The sequence below is a fragment of the Miscanthus floridulus genome, chromosome 8 (genome assembly GCF_019320115.1).
Source record: "Miscanthus floridulus cultivar M001 chromosome 8, ASM1932011v1, whole genome shotgun sequence".
Lineage (NCBI taxonomy): Eukaryota > Viridiplantae > Streptophyta > Magnoliopsida > Poales > Poaceae > Miscanthus > Miscanthus floridulus.
The window spans coordinates 67,223,069-67,240,843 of NC_089587.1; the positions used below are offsets into that span (position 1 = coordinate 67,223,069).

General features: G+C 43.6%; 2 protein-coding genes and 1 pseudogene across 2 annotated transcripts; 1 reads left to right on the forward strand and 2 right to left on the reverse strand.

Moving 5' to 3' along the window:
- The first annotated feature begins 1,864 nt into the window (after positions 1–1,864).
- Positions 1,865–10,800, forward strand: LOC136469281 (lysine-specific demethylase JMJ29-like; annotated as a pseudogene).
- LOC136472418 (probable methyltransferase At1g29790) lies at positions 10,530–12,787 on the reverse strand. The gene is made up of 2 exons (XM_066470128.1): positions 11,328–12,787; positions 10,530–10,628 (listed from the first exon to the last, which is right to left on the reverse strand). The coding sequence occupies exon 1, from the start codon at positions 12,785–12,787 to the stop codon at positions 11,384–11,386; it is 1,404 nt and encodes a 467-aa protein (XP_066326225.1). The 3' UTR covers positions 10,530–10,628; positions 11,328–11,383.
- Positions 12,788–13,788: 1,001 nt separating this feature from the next.
- Positions 13,789–17,691, reverse strand: LOC136476588 (E3 ubiquitin-protein ligase CHIP-like). Its single transcript, XM_066474484.1, has 8 exons — positions 17,414–17,691; positions 16,320–16,387; positions 16,157–16,220; positions 15,173–15,244; positions 14,618–14,751; positions 14,414–14,543; positions 14,228–14,338; positions 13,789–14,142 (listed from the first exon to the last, which is right to left on the reverse strand). Exons 1-8 carry the CDS (start codon positions 17,534–17,536, stop codon positions 14,017–14,019), a joined length of 828 nt encoding a protein of 275 aa, XP_066330581.1. The 5' UTR covers positions 17,537–17,691; the 3' UTR covers positions 13,789–14,016.
- Between the last annotated feature and the right edge of the window lie 84 nt (positions 17,692–17,775).

The following is a 17,775-nucleotide window of genomic DNA, read 5'->3' on the forward strand; positions in this document are numbered from 1 at the left end:
TATATCTGGTAGGCGGAGAGGATAGTAGTTTAATTTAGTTCAGTTGTCGTTGTCGATGACGGCTGGAGGATATGATTTTGAGATACTAGCACCAAACTTTGCCTCCTGTACAGTTGAAAGTGACTTGACATTATATTTCTTTTGATGCTTGGGTGCTTTTAGTGATTGTGTAGTGAAATTTTGGTTCAGTTTTGCTGCAACCTTCACCGCTAGAGAACATGCATTCACTGTTGGCTCATTAACCGGCAATGGTAATATATATGTTCATTCATGACTTCAACCGGTAGTAATAGCTACGTTTTCATTGCCGGATAATGCCACCAAATCTACAATTTTATTTAAGCATACTTAAATCCACGTGGACTCACAACTCAAACTTTCTCTCGTGCCTCTCTCTTATCCTTTCAGAAATGTTATACAACATACATATGTTTTAGCACAAAAAAAAACACATGGATTTTTTTATCCCTCTCTCTTTTCAACTGTCTTCTCGGCCTTGTGCTTGTCGCGGGATAGCATTCAAAGGAGCAGGTTGTCGACGTGACGGAGGCCATGCCGCTCACGCGTTCAGGTCCGACGGACGATGCGCGCTCCTCCCTGGTGCTTGCAGTTACCTCTACTGCTGACTGGAAACTTTTTTTTTTGTCCTTGCATAGAAAAAAATGTTTCTTGTGATTTGTGATTATCTGGAGGTAGAAGAAGGCTGGAGGTAAAAGGAGGCTGCAGGCTGTTGGATCTTAATTCTATGGTGTAAAAAAAATTCATGTGTTGAAACTGCATAAAACACATGGTTGTTGGGTAGACAGACTCAAGAAAAAACCTTTACCTTTTTAACGGTGGCAGGAAAATGGTAATAGAAAAATAGAAAATTGGTAATAAGAAAATGACAACATTTGGGATGGTTTTGTATATTAAAGTTTAGGCCCTTTTCTAATTTTGATTTTTTCCTAAAGATCCAAACACCCTCCAGGGACCTGACCTGAGAAAAGGCAAGCAGAGAAAGGAGATAGTGAGGTGCAATTATCCATGGGCAAAAGCTATGGTTGTAACGCTCTGTGCATGGAAATGGAAATGGAATAAAATAAAACCGATTACAGAAAGTAGGAAGCAAACATGTGTAAAGGTAATGAATGCCCTCTGTAATGGGGTAACGTTACATTTTAGAGAACCAAACAGCAAGGTAGTTCTTGTAGACTTGCAGGCACCTTTTCGTTAGTATGTTGTAACGCATTGCCACTCAGCCATCTCGTTGCAGCTTATAAATTTCACTTCCTTACAAGATCTAATTCGTTTAGCATTTTTTTTAGTTTCTTACCAAGGCAATGGGGTTTTGTGTGTGTTTGTTTGTAGTGGCTCTTATCCCTTTTCGTTCTTCTTAATATAATGATACATAGCTCTCCCGTGTTGGAGAAAAAATAATGTGGTTTAGCATCACAAACCTAGTGGACTTCTTATTTGGATTTTGCTAATCAATTTCCTGGATATAACATAAATGAAACATCAATAAGAAAAACAGTAGCTGGCATTAAATCCTGCATCATTAAATTTGGAAATTTTAGAACGTGCAGTGCTCATCTTTCCGCTTATTATTGGGGGGCCTGTAGGCCTTTAGGAGTAGTTACCATCCTGCAGCTTTTCTAGAAACTATTTATTATTTTATAATGTAATCCTAGGCAATGCTATCGCGAGAATTAGGCTACTAGCAATGGAAGTTTATACCTGCTCTCAATTTAAAGAAGAATGTTGCACACTAAGTTTCTTCCCCGGCAGGATGATGTTGTGACAGCAAGGGACAATGAATCAAGGGAATATGAGGTCATACATACGGCAAAGAAACAGAAGCAAAAATATGCTAACCGAGTGGATGAAGAACAGAAGGTCTCATCCTCTGAGGTTAAAAGTTGCAACGAAAAAGGTACTCATTTTCTTGTATAAGATGTTTATGGGATTTTTCTTTTTAAGTGTTGATGATTGTAAGTGAAGGGCGGGCCTGGTGCAAGCGGTAGAGTCTTATCGCATGTGACTGGAAGGTCCTGGGTTCGAGTCGCGGTCTTCTCGCATTGTACAGGCGAGGGTAAGGCTTGCCACTGACACCCTTTCCCAGACCCCGCACAGAGCGGGAGCTCTCTGCACTGGGTACGTCCTTTATGATTGTAAGTGTTGTTTGATTGTTTCAATTATCTAGGAATGCAAGAAGTTAACTGGGGAAAATGCCCTAATGTGCCACCAGTGCCAAAGGAATGATAGAGGGAGAGTGATCTGGTGTCAGTTATGCACAAATAAGCGCTTCTGTGTGCCATGCATGCAACGATGGTGTGTCAAGTTCTCTCAACCTTTGTTCTTACTAATGTGATTGCTCACCATCCAGCATTCCTTTTAATGGGCATTTATGTGTACAAACGATATACACCTTGTTTAGTCACCGACACTACGTAAAAAAGGTTTTATAGGGGCGGGTGAAGACCATTTCTGGGGGCGGTTTATCTAGCCGCCCCTACGTAAGGGTCTCTACAAATTATATATTTGTAGGGGCGGTTGGATATTGAGCCGCCCCTATAAATCAATTTCCAGAAATCACGAAAAAGAGTAAAAAAATAACAATTTTTTTTTAATTCAAGGAGGACCCCACCGTTGGTCGGCATTCGAACACACGACCTCTCCCTCGCGTGTCATCTCCTCTACCACTACACCTCACGTTCACTTGTGTCTACAATCCATTTTGGTTCCCCACATATTATACAAAACGGAGCATAAATTAATTGTTTGGGGCTCTAAACTAATTCAAATGAAAAAAGTTGTCAACTACAAAGTTTTATAACTTTTCGAGATCTACAACTTTCATTTTGGTAGTTTCTTCATCCGAGGTCACTTATAAAATTTGAATTTTAAATTTGAGAAATTTGAACGTAGTTTTCCATGACAAGATGATTTTCAAATGAGAAAGTTATCAACTACAAAGTTTCATAACTTTTCATGATCTACAACTTTTATTTTTACTGTTTGTCCATCCGAGGTCATTTAAAAAATTAAAATTTTAAATTTTTGGAAATTCAAACGTAGTTTTCCTTGACAAAATAATTTTAAATCAAAAAGTTGTCAACTACAAAGTTTCATAACTTTTCGAGATCTACAATTCATTTTGATTGTTTCTCTATCCAAAGTCATTTACAAAATTTGAATTTTAGTGCTTAATTTTTAATGGATTTGTCTGCTTCATACTCGAGTATTTTAGAAGCGCGTGACAACCAGTATGCATATATGGGTATAGGGGCTAGCTGATGTGACAGGGGTGCATGCTCTGTCTGTCTGATGCTCCTGCTGGTGTCAGAGTCAACCTTGCCTGGCTCCTTGAGCTACCTGCCCTCGCTGCACTGTCCAATCCTGCTCGACTCGTGTCGTGTCGTCACTACGGAGTACGTACGTCATTTCCTCCTCCAGTCCTGCACTGTGATTGCTGCAGGGTCCAGCAATGAGGATGATTCGGTGTCTACAACTGTAGTACTGAAACCGGTGTCATCATCATCAGCATTGTATTGAATCATTGCTTCTTTCCATGCCTTGAATCTCTACTTCCCGATTTTTAATAATGGGCGTGTATTTGTAGGGGCGGTCGGATATAAAGTCGTCCCTATAAATTGAGTTATTTATAGGGGCGGCTGATAACACTGCCCACCTCTATAAATCCATTTATAAGGGCGGCTTATTTGGCAACCATTTATAGGGACGGCTCAATATAGAGCCGCTCCTACAAAGAAAGAGAGGCACTGCCACAAATTATTTTTGTAGTAGTGTGAGTAACATTTCCGGCGAGCCGGTGTTAAGATCTCCGCTTGCACAAAAAGAAAAATTCCCCTCGATGTATCTCACACCCCCCACCCGTTCCCCAAAAATAGTGGCAAGGCGTCAGTCTGTGGTAAGGATATGGTCCTACCCGGGGTAGCGGTAGTGGTCACTAGCCAAGGTTACGGTTCAGCCCTATAGGGTGAGGCCAGGGTTTGGGGGTTTTCGCGGCTGGCTTCGTTGATGTTTCTTCTTAGTGCAAAGCCATGGGGTGATGGGGGCGGTCTTTCCCCCACCGGTTCAGGTCTTTTTTATTCTCTAGATGCATCCACTGATTTTTTTTTTGTGCTCAATTTAACTGCTACATAATTTTTTTTCTCTCGAATGGCACAGGAGAACTGCTACGTAATCTCCTTCCAATATTTTCATTTCATTGGCTATAAATGTGTTCTATGTTATTTAATCTTGTCTTGTGCAACCCTAATCTGTTTGCGGTAATACTAAGTAGGTATCCCAATTTGTCAGAAGAAGAATTTGCTGCAAAATGCCCATACTGTCGCAAGAACTGTAATTGCATGGCATGCCTACGAAAGCAAGGAGCTAAAGAGGTTTACACGTGGCATCCTGTCTCCTGTTTTGCCTTTTTTTTTTTAATTGAACACTCAAGAAAGCTGCGTATCATTAATATTAAGAAGATAATATCCTGTTTCGCCTTACATTTTTTTCCTTTCCTTTTTTTCCCCTAAATTGCCTGTCTAGACTTCCCTAATTACTATCCATTCCACACATGCCGCAGCCTCCAAAGATGAACATTTCTGAAGTAAATCGAATCCATTATGCTGGTCATGTTCTGCACTTGTTGCTTCCCTTGTTGAGAAAACTGCTACAGGAGCAGATGGAAGAGAAGGAATTAGAGGCTAAAGTAAAAGGTACCATGTTCTGTTGTTGCATGACACATTCTGGTAACTGAGTTGCTTTACATGCTAATTTGTTTTTATCTGCAGGTGTTTTGGTAAATGAAGTGAGGTTAGAACAAGCTAAATGCAATCTAGACGAGCGTGTCTACTGGTTCGGTCCTTCTACTTCCTCGTTTCCTTAAATGTTATTGCCGCAAGCATCTGATGTCTTATTATTCTTATTCTGTAGCAATAAGTGTAGAACTTCTATAGTTGATTTTCATAGAAGCTGCAAGTGCTGTCCTTACGATTTGTGCCTTGCATGCTGCTCTGAGATCCGCAAAGGTGAGATTCCCGGAGGAGAAGAGGTAGAGAGTGTGCGGATACTGCGGAATGAAGTTAGAGGCATGAATTATGTTTTATCAAAGGATTGTAACATAATGGGTTCCTCAAAGAGGCACACTAGGTCCCAAACCACCAAGCCTTGCAATGACATAGCTGCTAGTGAGGACCCAAATAACACTCGGCTACTGTGGAAAGCAAATAGTGATGGTAGCATACCTTGCCCACCAGAGGAGCTAGGAGGTTGCGGACGCTCAGTTTTGGACCTCAAACGCTTGTTCCCACAGAACATGCTTTCCGAGTTAGAAGAACGAGCAAACAGAATTGTTAGGAGTGAAATATTTGTAAAAGCAGTAGCCAAAAGAAATGATCAGTGCCCTTGCTATGATCATTCAGGAAAGGTTAGAAAACATGTTGTGAGAGAGGCTGCAAATAGGAAAGGACTGAGTGGTAACCACATCTACTGTCCAGTTGCCACTGGTATCAAGGAGGATGACTTGGTGCACTTTCAGATGCATTGGGAAAAGGGTGAACCAGTTATTGTTTCTGATGTTCTCCAGTCAACCTCTGGTCTCAGTTGGGAGCCGTTAGTTATGTGGCGGGCAATGCGAGATGTAAAGAAGAGCAGCAACATAAAAGATGATCACTTTGCTGTCAGGGTATTGGATTGCCTTGATTGGTGTCAGGTTTGGAGTTCTATTTCCCTGAATGTCTGAGTGCAGTTTAGTGGATTCTTTCTTATTCTATGAATTTGCGTCAGTTTCTGTTTGAAATTTTCCTTGGAGTGTGCTGTTACTTTTCCTATTTATTGTCATTATATGGGGTGGGATATGGACATGTTCATCTCCCTGCATTGTCGATGCTTATGATCTGTTGTGCATCTTTTTTTCCCACGTCGATTTTCATGGTGATGGTATAGTTCTGTAGAAGTTTTGTTTACCATGTCAAGAAATAGGACATGTTTTTCTCTCCTGGAGAAGATCTCTCAAAGATGAAGGTCGACTTCAAGCATATAGGATTTCTGAAAACAAGCGATCTGTTTTTCTCTCCTGGGTTGATTCTTGTGTTTAGTGGTTCTTTGTTTTTCTTCTTGTTCTAGCATTGCTAGGGCTTAGCTGAAGTGTTTTCCTGTTTGTTTGGCTCAGTCTTTGTTTTTTGTGTTTTAATAAAATCTAACAGTGGGGGCTTCCCCTGCTGTTTTCCTGGTTCAAAAAAAAAAAAGGGACATGCCTTACAAGTAGTAAAGGAGCTCGTTGATTGATCAGTGAATTTAACTGCAATTTTAGTATTCAAAGGATGGTGTTATTTGTATGCTGCAGATAAACTATGTGATCTATTGTTCACAGCGAATAGTAAAGTATTAACCACTTTGAATCACAATTTATTATTGCAGGTGGACATAAGTCTACACCAGTTTTGTTTGAGATATAAGCAAGGCAGAACACACTCCACGACACACTGGCCTGAGATGCTTAAGCTAAAGGATTGGCCACCATCTAATTTGTTTGATCAGAGATTGCCTCGCCACAGTGCCGAGTTTATCAGTGCGTTGCCGTTTCCTCAGTACACTGATCCTCGATATGGTCTGCTAAATCTTGCTGTCAAGCTTCCTCATGGTGTCCTGAAGCCAGATCTTGGGCCAAACATTTGCATAGCTTATGGATTTCCCCAAGAGTTAGGCAGAGGTGACTCTGTGACCAAGCTTCACTGTGACATGTCTGATGTGGTATGTTTTTTTTTTTTTTTAGATAATGGATAAACATCCGGCCTCTACATCCGTAGATGTACACAGCCCAAAATTACAGATAATGATAAAACCAAAAAGAAAGCCAAGGTCTTATAACATGACCAAGACGCTAACTTAAACAATAAAATTGTTTCCATCCGTTATTGGATATCTCTAGAGCAATAACTTCTAATTTCTTGCTTATTGTCGAGAGCGCGTCCTTAGCTTGCTCTTCACGCTGCAGCTGGGCCCAGAAGCGTAACCAGTACGCTCCCCTGAAAATGACCTGCATAATAGAGTTAGATTTTATTTTATTAAAAACAACATCATTACGGCATCTCCAAATAGCCCAACACATAGCAGCCACTCCCACCCAAATCAAATTTCTAATCCTTTTATTTTGATTAGACAGCCAGTTACCAAACATGTGGCTGATTGATCTAGGTTGAGTTAAACTAGTAGCAAAGAAGATAATCCTCCAAATCATTATGGCAATAGGGCAGTCCAGGAATAAGTGTTGAATAGTTTCATTCCCATTGCAACAAACGCAATTCTGACTCCCTTTCCAATTTTTCCTAGACAGGTTATCTTTGGTAAGAATGACACCTCTTTGTAGGAACCAGAGGAAAATTTTTATTTTTAGAGGAACTTTTATCTTCCAAATCTTCCTATGCCGAAAAGATGTATTTGTATCTATAAGGTTGAGATACATGGATCTGACTGAGAATGAACCTGAGCTGGTTAAACTCCATCTAAAATGATCAGATCCATTTATTAGTTCGACATGAGAAATACTTGCTACTAGACTAAGCCATTCTGTAAGTTTATTACCCACCAGAGCCCTCCTAAAAGAAATATTCAGAGGGCTAGTGCTCATTATCTTTGAGACTGTAGCGTGAGGATCTCTCACAATATTATATAAAGATGGATAACGAACTTTCAGAGGCCTAGCACCTACCCATACATCATCCCAAAATCTAGCCGTGGTTCCATCCTTAATATCGAAAGAACCTTTTTGCCAGCACCTCATCCTTGATATGCATGAGGCCTCTCCAAAAATGTGAATCATTTGGCTTTGCCGTGACCTGGGATAAACTTTTTGAATTTAGGTATTTATTCTGTAATAGCGTTTGCCATATGCCTTCTGTGTTCATGAGATTCACTAGCCATTTTGCTAGTAGGCATTTATTTTGCAGTTGTAAATTCAGAATACCTAGTCCACCTTGATCCTTGGGACGACAAATGATATCCCATTTGGCAAGGCGGTATTTATGTTTCTCTGAGGATCCTTGCCAGAAGAACCTCGACCTAAAATGATCGAGTTTTTTGATAACTCCTTTTGGGATCTCAAAGAAAGACATCATAAACATGGGTAGGCTGCTTAATACAGAATTAAGCAGTACTAGACGTCCCCCATAGGATAAGTATTTCGCTTTCCAGCATGAGAGCTTTTGTTCGAATCGCTCTTCAACTTTTCTCCATTCAGAATTAAGGAGTTGCCGGTGGTGCATAGGGATGCCTAGATATCTGAAGGGGTATTCCCCTGCTTTACAGCCAAAGAGATCAGTGTAGAAGGATTCCATTTCTTTGGCTGCCCCAAAGCAAAAAATCTCACTCTTGTGGAAATTAATTTTGAGCCCAGATAATTGTTCAAAGGCGCATAGTAAAAGTTTGAGATTTTTCGCTTGTTCTTGATCGTGGTCTAGAAACATGATGGTGTCATCTGCATATTGTAGGATTGATAAACCATCATCAATCAGGTGGGGGATAATTCCACTTATCTGCCCATCCGCTTTTGCTCTATTAATAAGAATAGCTAGCATATCAGCGACGATGTTAAATAAGATAGGTGACATAGGATCACCCTGCCGGAGTCCCCTTCTGGTTTGGAAGTATGGGCCAATGTCATCATTAACTTTAATCCCCACACTTCCTCCAGAGACCATATTCTGAACCCACCTACACCATTTAGGTGAGAAACCTTTCATACGCAAAGTCTGTTGTAAGAACGACCACTTGACCTTGTCATATGCTTTTTCAAAGTCAATTTTGAAAATGACTCCGTTTCTTTTCTTAGAGTGTAATTCATGGATGGTTTCGTGGAGAATTACCACACCTTCCATAATATTCCTACCTGGCATAAAGGCCGACTGTGTTGGTTTCACCACTGTTTTGGCAACCGTATTCAGTCTATTTGTGCCCACTTTTGTGAATATCTTGAAACTCACATTGAGGACGCAAATTGGTCGATATTGCTGAATTTTTGTGGCATTTTGAATCTTTGGAATTAGAGTAATGACTCCAAAATTCAAACTGTAGAGATCGAGTGTCTCCAAATGTAGGTCTGCAAAGAGACAAAGAAGGTCCTCCTTGATAATTTCCCAAAAAACCTGATAGAATTCCGCAGGAAAACCATCTGGTCCTGGAGCTTTATTATGTTCCATCTGGAAGATTGCATCCCTCACCTCAGATTCGGTGATGTGGTATGTGTTGTGTTGTTAATGGTATTTCTTTTTTTTCAGTTTATAGCATTTGCGGATGTCTTGTACCTTCAAAGTAGATTAGAACTTATGCAAAGCTATGTCTTTATTACTAGATAACCTGCATCTTGCTTTCTTTATGTCTCATTGCTTTTGTTTCTCGAACACGCTTTATATTGCTTTCTCTGATCTGATCCTCAAGCTGTATGTGTATACACTAACAATTGATAGTTCTATATTTCTTATTTAGCAGTTGATTGGGTTTCATTAGTTTGTCATGGCAGTAATTGTGAGACTTGTCTGTTTTACCAGGTAAATATTTTGACACACACAGAAGAAGTGTCCTACGAGGAACATGAGCTTTGTGAGATCGAGAAGACCAGAAAGAAAATGAAAGAACAAGATCTTCGGGAACTTTACGGTGTTTTAGAAGCAGGCACTGAACATAACCTATCACAATCTTCTACTGAATCCAGTAATATAGCTTTTGATGAAACATCAAATCCCTTGTGTAATCCTCTGATGCATAAGAGAACTGGTGGTGCTTTATGGGATATTTTCCGAAGAGAGGATTCTGATAAATTACAAGATTATCTTAGGAAACATGCCTCAGAGTTTCGGCATATCTACTGTAATCCTGTGAAGCAGGTATGTTTCCCCGTGCACTTTTTTAGAAATGTATTTCTGATATTTTTCCTATTGTGACCAACCATTATGTTAATGAAGCAGGTGTTTCACCCAGTTCATGATCAGGCTTTCTACTTAACTGACGAGCATAAGAGAAAGCTCAAGGAAGAATATGGTTAGTGAACTTGTTTGTGTGACGTATTCAGACCTCACAAATGCAGTGTCTGTCTGGTGCTATTATGCATTTTCCCCTATGTGGTGGCATGCTCCTTTCAGGTGTTGAACCTTGGACGTTCGAGCAGAAGCTTGGTGAAGCTGTTTTTTGTTCCTGCTGGATGTCCTCACCAAGTCAGGAATTTGAAGGTGTGACATACTGACACAGCGTAGACTGCTATAATGTTTATTTTTAATACAAGTTGAAACCATTTCCATTGTGCAGTCTTGCATGCAGGTTGCAATGGGCTTTGTTTCCCCTGAAAATGTTGGCGAGTGTATTAAAGTATTAAACTGACTGGAGAGTTTAGATGGCTTCCATCTTATCATCCGGCAAAAATGGATAAACTGGAGGTTGGCATGGCATATTATGAATCAACTGGTTTCTGCATATTATGCTTTACTATTTGATTTGATGACTAACCAGGAGGCAAATGGTGTCTTCAGATTAAGAAGATTGCCCTTTATGCTCTGAAGGAAGTGAGAGGTTTCTTGGATCCTTCTTGCTCTGAAGGGTAAGCAATAGTAGGCCAGCTTTAAATGTTCAATCTTGAAGGTCAAGAACTGTATGAAAACAGAGAAATTTCGGGGGATTTTGGTCAGTGGTCACTGATAGTTGCATGATTGATTGATCAGGTCAACGAGTGGGGCATAGCGATCATTCTGTCATGGATAGATTGATCGAGATCAAGTATCAAACGAAAAGAATGAAGAAGAAAAGGCTTGAATCTACCTGGATCAACAATTACTAGTTAGTAGGAGATCACTACTCTTGTTTCCTAATATAAGTGGAATCCTAGATATGCATGTAGCTATCAGGTCAGAGGTGGTCTGTTGTGGGTGCCTAAACTGTAAACACTACTACTGATTTGCTTGTTAGTCGACTTAGAGCAGATTCGCACGCAAGAAGCTGAAGAAGATGGGTAGTCAGCTTAGAGACTTGCTTGTCAGTCGGCCTAGAGATATTAATGTTTGGTTATGCAAGTCGAGCAATTGTAATTGGTTGTTTAGAGATAAGATAGCTATAGTTGCATTGCATGAGAGAGAAGCTAATGTAATCGTTCCTATAAATATCGACACATCTGTATCAACTATCAAGGCAAGCTAGCAAGAATTTTACTTAAGGCTTTGTCTGGCTGCACTTGGGTCCCAATGTACCTCGCTAAATAGAATTGACCGACTTTCTCGCCGGTTTAACCTTTTGGGTTGAACTGAATGCATACATAAATACACACACTAATCAAGTAACTCAATGAGAAGCACCGTAACACAGAAAGTTGCGAGTTGTGTGGTTCTCGGATACGTCCAGTGCAGGTTCTTCACCTCCTGGGCTTCTGGAGCAGTGCGGAGATGTACCACTCGTCCATGTGGATGCCCCTGTCGAGCTTCCTGCCGGCGTGCCACCGCAGCTTCTTGAACCCGATCCGGTCGAACATGGGCAGGTACGTGGCGTCCAGCTGCGTGCCGAGGCAGAAGAAGTGGTCCAGCCAGAGCACGCCGCCGGGGCGCAGCACCCGGTAGACGTCGAAGAGCGCCGACTCGAGCATGGCGTCGGGGATCCAGCTGCTGAGCACGTGCATGGAGTGCACCACGTCCAGCGTGCCGTCGAAGAAGGGCAGCCGGCTGGCCACGCTGAGGTGCATGGGCACCAGCCCGCGCGACGCGATGAAGCTGTTGAACGGCCCGTCGAAGTTCATGGACGTGGTCACCACCGTGACGCCGCGCTCCCGCATCCGCGCCGCGAACGTCCCGGACCCGCCGCCGATGTCTAGCCCGATGCGCACGCTACCCTTGGGAAGCAACCCCAGCACGCCGTCGATGGTGTAGTCGAGCGAGTTCCGCTCGTCGTCCGCCTTCTCGCCGGGGCGGCGCACCCAGCGGCCTTTCTCCCGGCCGCGGAGGTCGAAGCAGTCCTTGCAGTCGTAGCTGCCCTTGGCCTTGCCGCGGTTCACGAGGCAGCCGTAGCTCTTGCACGTGTACGCGTCCCACACGATGCTGGTGTCCGGCGGGATCGCCCACAGGCTCGCCGGCAGCGGCGTGGGCTCCACGTACCCTGCCGGGGTGGGCGGTCGGCATCGCCGCCGCGGCAGCGGTTCGCACCCTTTAAGCATCAGCCGCTGCGTGGACACCTCGTCGGAGGGGCACTCCCCTCCCACCGTGTAGTTCATGTACCGCTCCAGCTCGTCCCGGTACCGGTGGCACGCCTGCCCCAGCGCCGGGAACATCACCGCGTCGCCACCCCCGCCCCCGCCGGCGCCTCCGATCATCAGCCGCGGGTGCGGGAGCCTGTGCGGGCCGACCGCCAGCTTCAGCTCGCCGCCGAGGTCCTGGTCCCGGTCCCGCTGCCACAGCCCGCCCGCCGCCGCCTCCCGCTGCTCCTCCCGGGCCGCCTCCAGGTCGCGCTTGGCGGCCTTGCCGCCGAGGATGGTCTCCATGACCTTGTTGGCCGTGGTGAGGCGCTCCGACAGGTCCACCACCTCCGCGTGGCTGGCGGCGAGCGCCAGCCCGGTCACGTTGAGCTCGCGGAGCAGCTTCGCCGAGCCCCAGGCGTGGACTACGGCCGGGTAGTGCCGCCCGACGTGCGCGTGGAGCGCCGCGCCGGCCCCGGAGAAAATGAGGATGGAGGCCGCGTTGGTGAGGACCAGGAGCAGGAGCATGGTCCTCGACTTCCTGATCTGCTGCTCCCTGGGCTTCTTGTCATTGTCGTAGTCCATGCTCCCCATGGTGCAGCAGCAAAGCCGCTCCAGTTCTTGCACGTACGCCCGCAGTGACATTTTGCCATGGTGGTGGTTTATAGGGGCGTGGTTTTGGTTAGTGCGTACTACTCCATAGGAGGTGAGGGTGAGGTGACGATCAGGGAAGGAGCAACTGAGCTGAGCTGTAGCTTCAGAAGTGAACAAAGTAGAGATGTGGCCTCAACTTGTCAGATTTCTTATCTGGAGTTGGAGGATTTCAGCGGCTGCTGACTGGCTGAGAGCTTGCATCGGTCCATGGTCATGTCACCCTACCAGCCTGCACTGCAGTACTATTCACTTGCAACATGCAGTGGTAGTCAACGCATACACCTTGCCGTTTTGGCACTCCCTCGCTGAACACGGCCATCCACGAAGGAGACGCGAGGCTTTGCATGATGCCATGCCACGATGGCGATGGCTTTACGTATACAGGCAGTCAGCTGCTGCGTTGACAGGAAGACACACCCCTACGAGCCAGCTGCTGTTGTTTTCCCGGCTCAATTTAGCACTTCTCTTCACAACAACAACAAAAAAAAGCCCAGCAGATTCAGAACTGAGGATGAAACCAGGAATCAGGATCATGCATTTGTTATCAAACTCGTGTAACATAATCTCGCCAAGTTCCCAGTTGCTGGCTTCTTTGATATTGACACTTCTGTGCAAAGCCACAGCAACTGCAGCATGTCCCTGTTGCAGCCACCTGTGGTGGCAGCTATGATATTGACGAAAGGAAAATAAGCTCGTGTAGTCGTTTTTGCTTGCGAATGGGATTGCTTGGCAACCTCAACTAGAGGAGGCACCTTTTAGTAAATGACTCATAAACTTCACCAATCACGGTTCATATAATAAAAAGCATGGCATGATTGTGATGGAATCAGCTCGAATAACCATTTCCCCTCCCTCTTGGTTCTTACTAGTGGGCAAGCCGTTCTTCATCTGATAAATCCTATAGAATTCTGTTGATTGCCTAAAAAAACAACAGTCAGGAATTCAGACACTCAACTTCACTTCCTTTGGTGTACTGTTTACAATTAATATCATAATAGCAAAGCATCTCATATGTACAGGCAGACCAACAACTGGAGAAGGTGAATCTGTACACAGCCATCCCAGATTAAAATCCACCCACAACAGTAAACAAAAATTCCCACCGGCAAATCTGACAGTAGCCAAAACCTGTATCGCTAATCTTACCTCCAACCCCGTATGTAAAGCAATCACCTAATCTTGTAAGCCCAGCCATGCTCGCTCAAAAATGCATGTACAGCTTCCTTGATGGCAAGATTCGGAACCAGCTGGTGAGGTTCAAGTGGCTCACGGGTCACGGGGTCAAACTTCCCCACCTATATAAATTATTACAAAGTTCATAAATTTGATATGTAAAACACAAGGGCTTTGCAAGAAACTGTCAGTGCTTGTGTCGGTTACCGTTTGAAGGTGGTCAAGAAGTACAGCCCTCTCATAAGTAACCCCACTTGGGGTGATCACTGGGTCTCTGAATATATCAAGTGTAATTTTGCAACAGAGATGGTCAGGAACCTGCAAATAAGATAGGCTGAGTGGCTAGACCAGACAAAACGGCCAGAGTAAATATTGTGTGACGCAGTGTAGTACTTCTGCTGGAGTATCAGCTTTTGCAGCCTTCTTGAAAACTTCGTCGAGCTCATTTAGCTGTTCTACTGGTACACCTGCAGCTGGGTTATCAAGGCTGTTGTAACACCTTATGGCTTCTTTACATGCTACTCTGGAAAACACGGAACAAATACATTAGGGTACTACAGTATAACCCTGTCCAGAAAAGATAAATTCGTCACGCACTTTAGCTTTTGCAGTTGAGAAGTTCGCTCTCTTGATAAGCTCTCCCATTCGATGTATTTTGCTTTGGAAAGTTCTTGCCATATCTCTTCAACCATGTAGCTTGCAGGATGTGCACCCCTTCCAAGCTCCAAGGACTAGTTTTGAAAAGTTTGGTTCATCATTAAAAATGTAATGAAGAGAAATTGAATTCTAAATTTCTAACTCAAACAACATAATTTGTCCAAAGAGAGAACTGCACTAAAGGTGGTGGCACTAGAAATTATAGTTTCCCTGCTTTTTTCATGTGCTGTCTAATTGTCAGTTCAACTATTCGTAATTCAGACTCAGGTCAGAACTCAGAACTGTTGTCCTTACCAGTTGGAAAAATACAAGAACAGTGCATCTGGATGATAATATTTTGTCAAAAGTGGTGTTCTATGCTCTTTTACCAATCCTGTGCCGAGACAGCTAACATTGTATGTGACAAGATGTAGCAGGAGCAAAGACCAGCTTGAGGCCTTTATTTATACATAAAAGTTCGATGCTAGGACCAAAGAAATAAGATCGTCAGCCCACCTTCTCCAGTGATTTTATTCCTTCTGACAATCTTTGGCTGTTGACAAGAGCTAGCCCGAGCATGTAATGCGCCTGCCAACAAAATAAGCAAGTTATCATCTTAAGACGAGATTAGGAGTATTAACATTGTTGGATAGGATAAATGTGATGTTTTCCTCATCCAGGAAAGAAAAAAGAACTATGCTGAAATGCACTGCCACCTCAATTTCAACAGTGAATCAAGTCCAATTCAAAATGATTAAAGCCAGAGAGTCCAGATGGATTGAAGTTTGCAAACAAGTAAAAAACAGATTCTATGGTGTTTGGTTTTATTTGGGTTATATGTTCCTTCCCTTGACACCATAATATCACATCCCAAGATGTACTTATAAACATACATTACACGCTCCCTTGAAGAAGTCAAAGAATCTTGGAATAAACCCTGTACATGTATGAAGCATATATCTTACTAAATACGTCACCAGGCCATCACTAGACGTTGTGAAATTAAGGTCAGTTTCATATTGTGCTAAGTCGTACAATCAAGTTAGCATACAGAATCATAACAGTTCCAAAAAATAGTTTTGTTTTGGCTCTAAAATAGATATTCTTAGTTATCACTTGCATTGTGGTGTGCCCACGAGTGAATGTGAATAGATCATAAAAAATGCAATACAAACGGAAAATTCATGGATCAAATGTCTACAAGTTTTTACTTCACCTACTTCTTGAAAAGAAGTTGGTTCCCACAAATACCAAATGAAGCATAACTCAGCTGGCATGTGGATATGCGCAAGAGGTGTGATACTGGTATACTAACTATATTACATGTTTGATCAATGAAAAATTTTGATCAAAATGAAATTCCTTTCCTTATGAGAAAACAAGGTATATAGAATGCACAGAGGGCTTTCTCGATAATTTGGTATATGCTCATAGTCAGATGGGTACAAAAATGCATACATGAATTAATTTAATGAAAGACAAGTCAAGGCACCCACTCACCTTAACAGACTGGCTGTCAAGCTGGATAGCCATTCTGCAATCTTCCTCAACTTTAGCCCACTCACTGGCCATTTAGAGAGGAACATAATACGATGCAAACACTCAGATTGTGCACCAAATTATCAATAATACGAAACAATATAAAGGGCTAGCAATTTTATACTTCCGCTTCCTATAGCAAAGTGCTCGGTTGGTCCAGTAAACTGCAACATTTGGGCAGAGAGTTATGGCCTGTCAACCAAAATAGGCACTGAAGTTAGCAAGGGATGTGCAAGATATACAGGGTTTCAACTACAGATGACATCTGTTTTACTAACATTTAGTGTTCATTGATTCAACTATGTATGTGCATTTACTACAACTGACATCAGTTTCTTGGAAATGCCAGACAAAAGCGGCTACCCAGGTAACTAGAGCAAGAGGTAGGCTATAACCTTAGCTGAGTGGCTAAAACCAACTCATCTGATGTCACGTTCCTTAATCTAGAATCAATTTTGCAATAAGTCCGTGGTTTGCAAGGATAGGAATGTTATAAGCCTATGATGTTTGTACACCCTGGCAAAAGATTGGAAAAATCTCTATCAACGCTCCATTCAATTTTGTACCTCTCCCAGCAACCCCCTCTTAATCCATTTCCCTGCCTAACATTAAATGTCTAGCAAACTACAAAGGACAGCACATTAGCATTGCCTAGTCCCACAATAGCTTACAAGTTAAAATTCTCTGCAACCTGCATTGTTGCACAGCAACTCTCAATTAGATAGCAAGTATTTCTGTATTAACTTTTAAGCAAACAAACTACTCCATATAGCAGGAAGCAATATTTAAAATCAGTAATCGAACCACCTAACCACTGCCCACAAATAAGCCTACATCAACAGCCAACAGGTAACCGTCTTCAATCCAAGTATTTTTCTTTAACACAAGAGGCAAAACATATCACGTGAACCATTCTGAACAGCTGTGCCAACACCACCAACCAATTCACCAGGCCATGGTTACTACGCAGTAGCATTCAGGAAGCAATCTCGGATAATTCAGCATAGATTCAGAGAATCTATCAGCGGGACGCACCAGACGCGCTGCCGCGCTCAGCAAAATGCTGCGCACCACACTTGTAACCCACTCCACAGCGCACCGATTGAACAGGGGAACAGAAAGGACGCCTATATAACTGGTATTTGGAACGGCAAGCGCGCCACACGCGAATCAGGCGGAGAATCCGGCCGCCGGGAGTGGGGAGTCAGTCAGGCTTACCCCGGTGTAGGCGTCGATGGCGGCGCTGAGGCGTTCCTTCCTGAAGAAGGCGTTGCCCTCTTGCTTGAGCAGGTCCGCCTGCCGCTGCGACTCGGCCCCGCCGTCCGGCGCCGCCGGCGCCATATCCGGCGGCCCGGCTCGGCTCGCCTCGCCTCGTGCTCCGGGGAGGATGGGAAGGGGTGCGTGCGCGGGGAGGAGGCGGCGGGATTTGCTCGTGTGAAACCGTGGCGTGAGCCTGGAGTCTTCCCTTCCGGTGGGCGCGGTGGAATGCAAGAGAAGGGAAGAACAATTGGGAGGGTTCCCCCGGGACGCGGGGATTTGGGGATTTTACATTGAGGTCCCTGGATTTGACTATCAGGAGC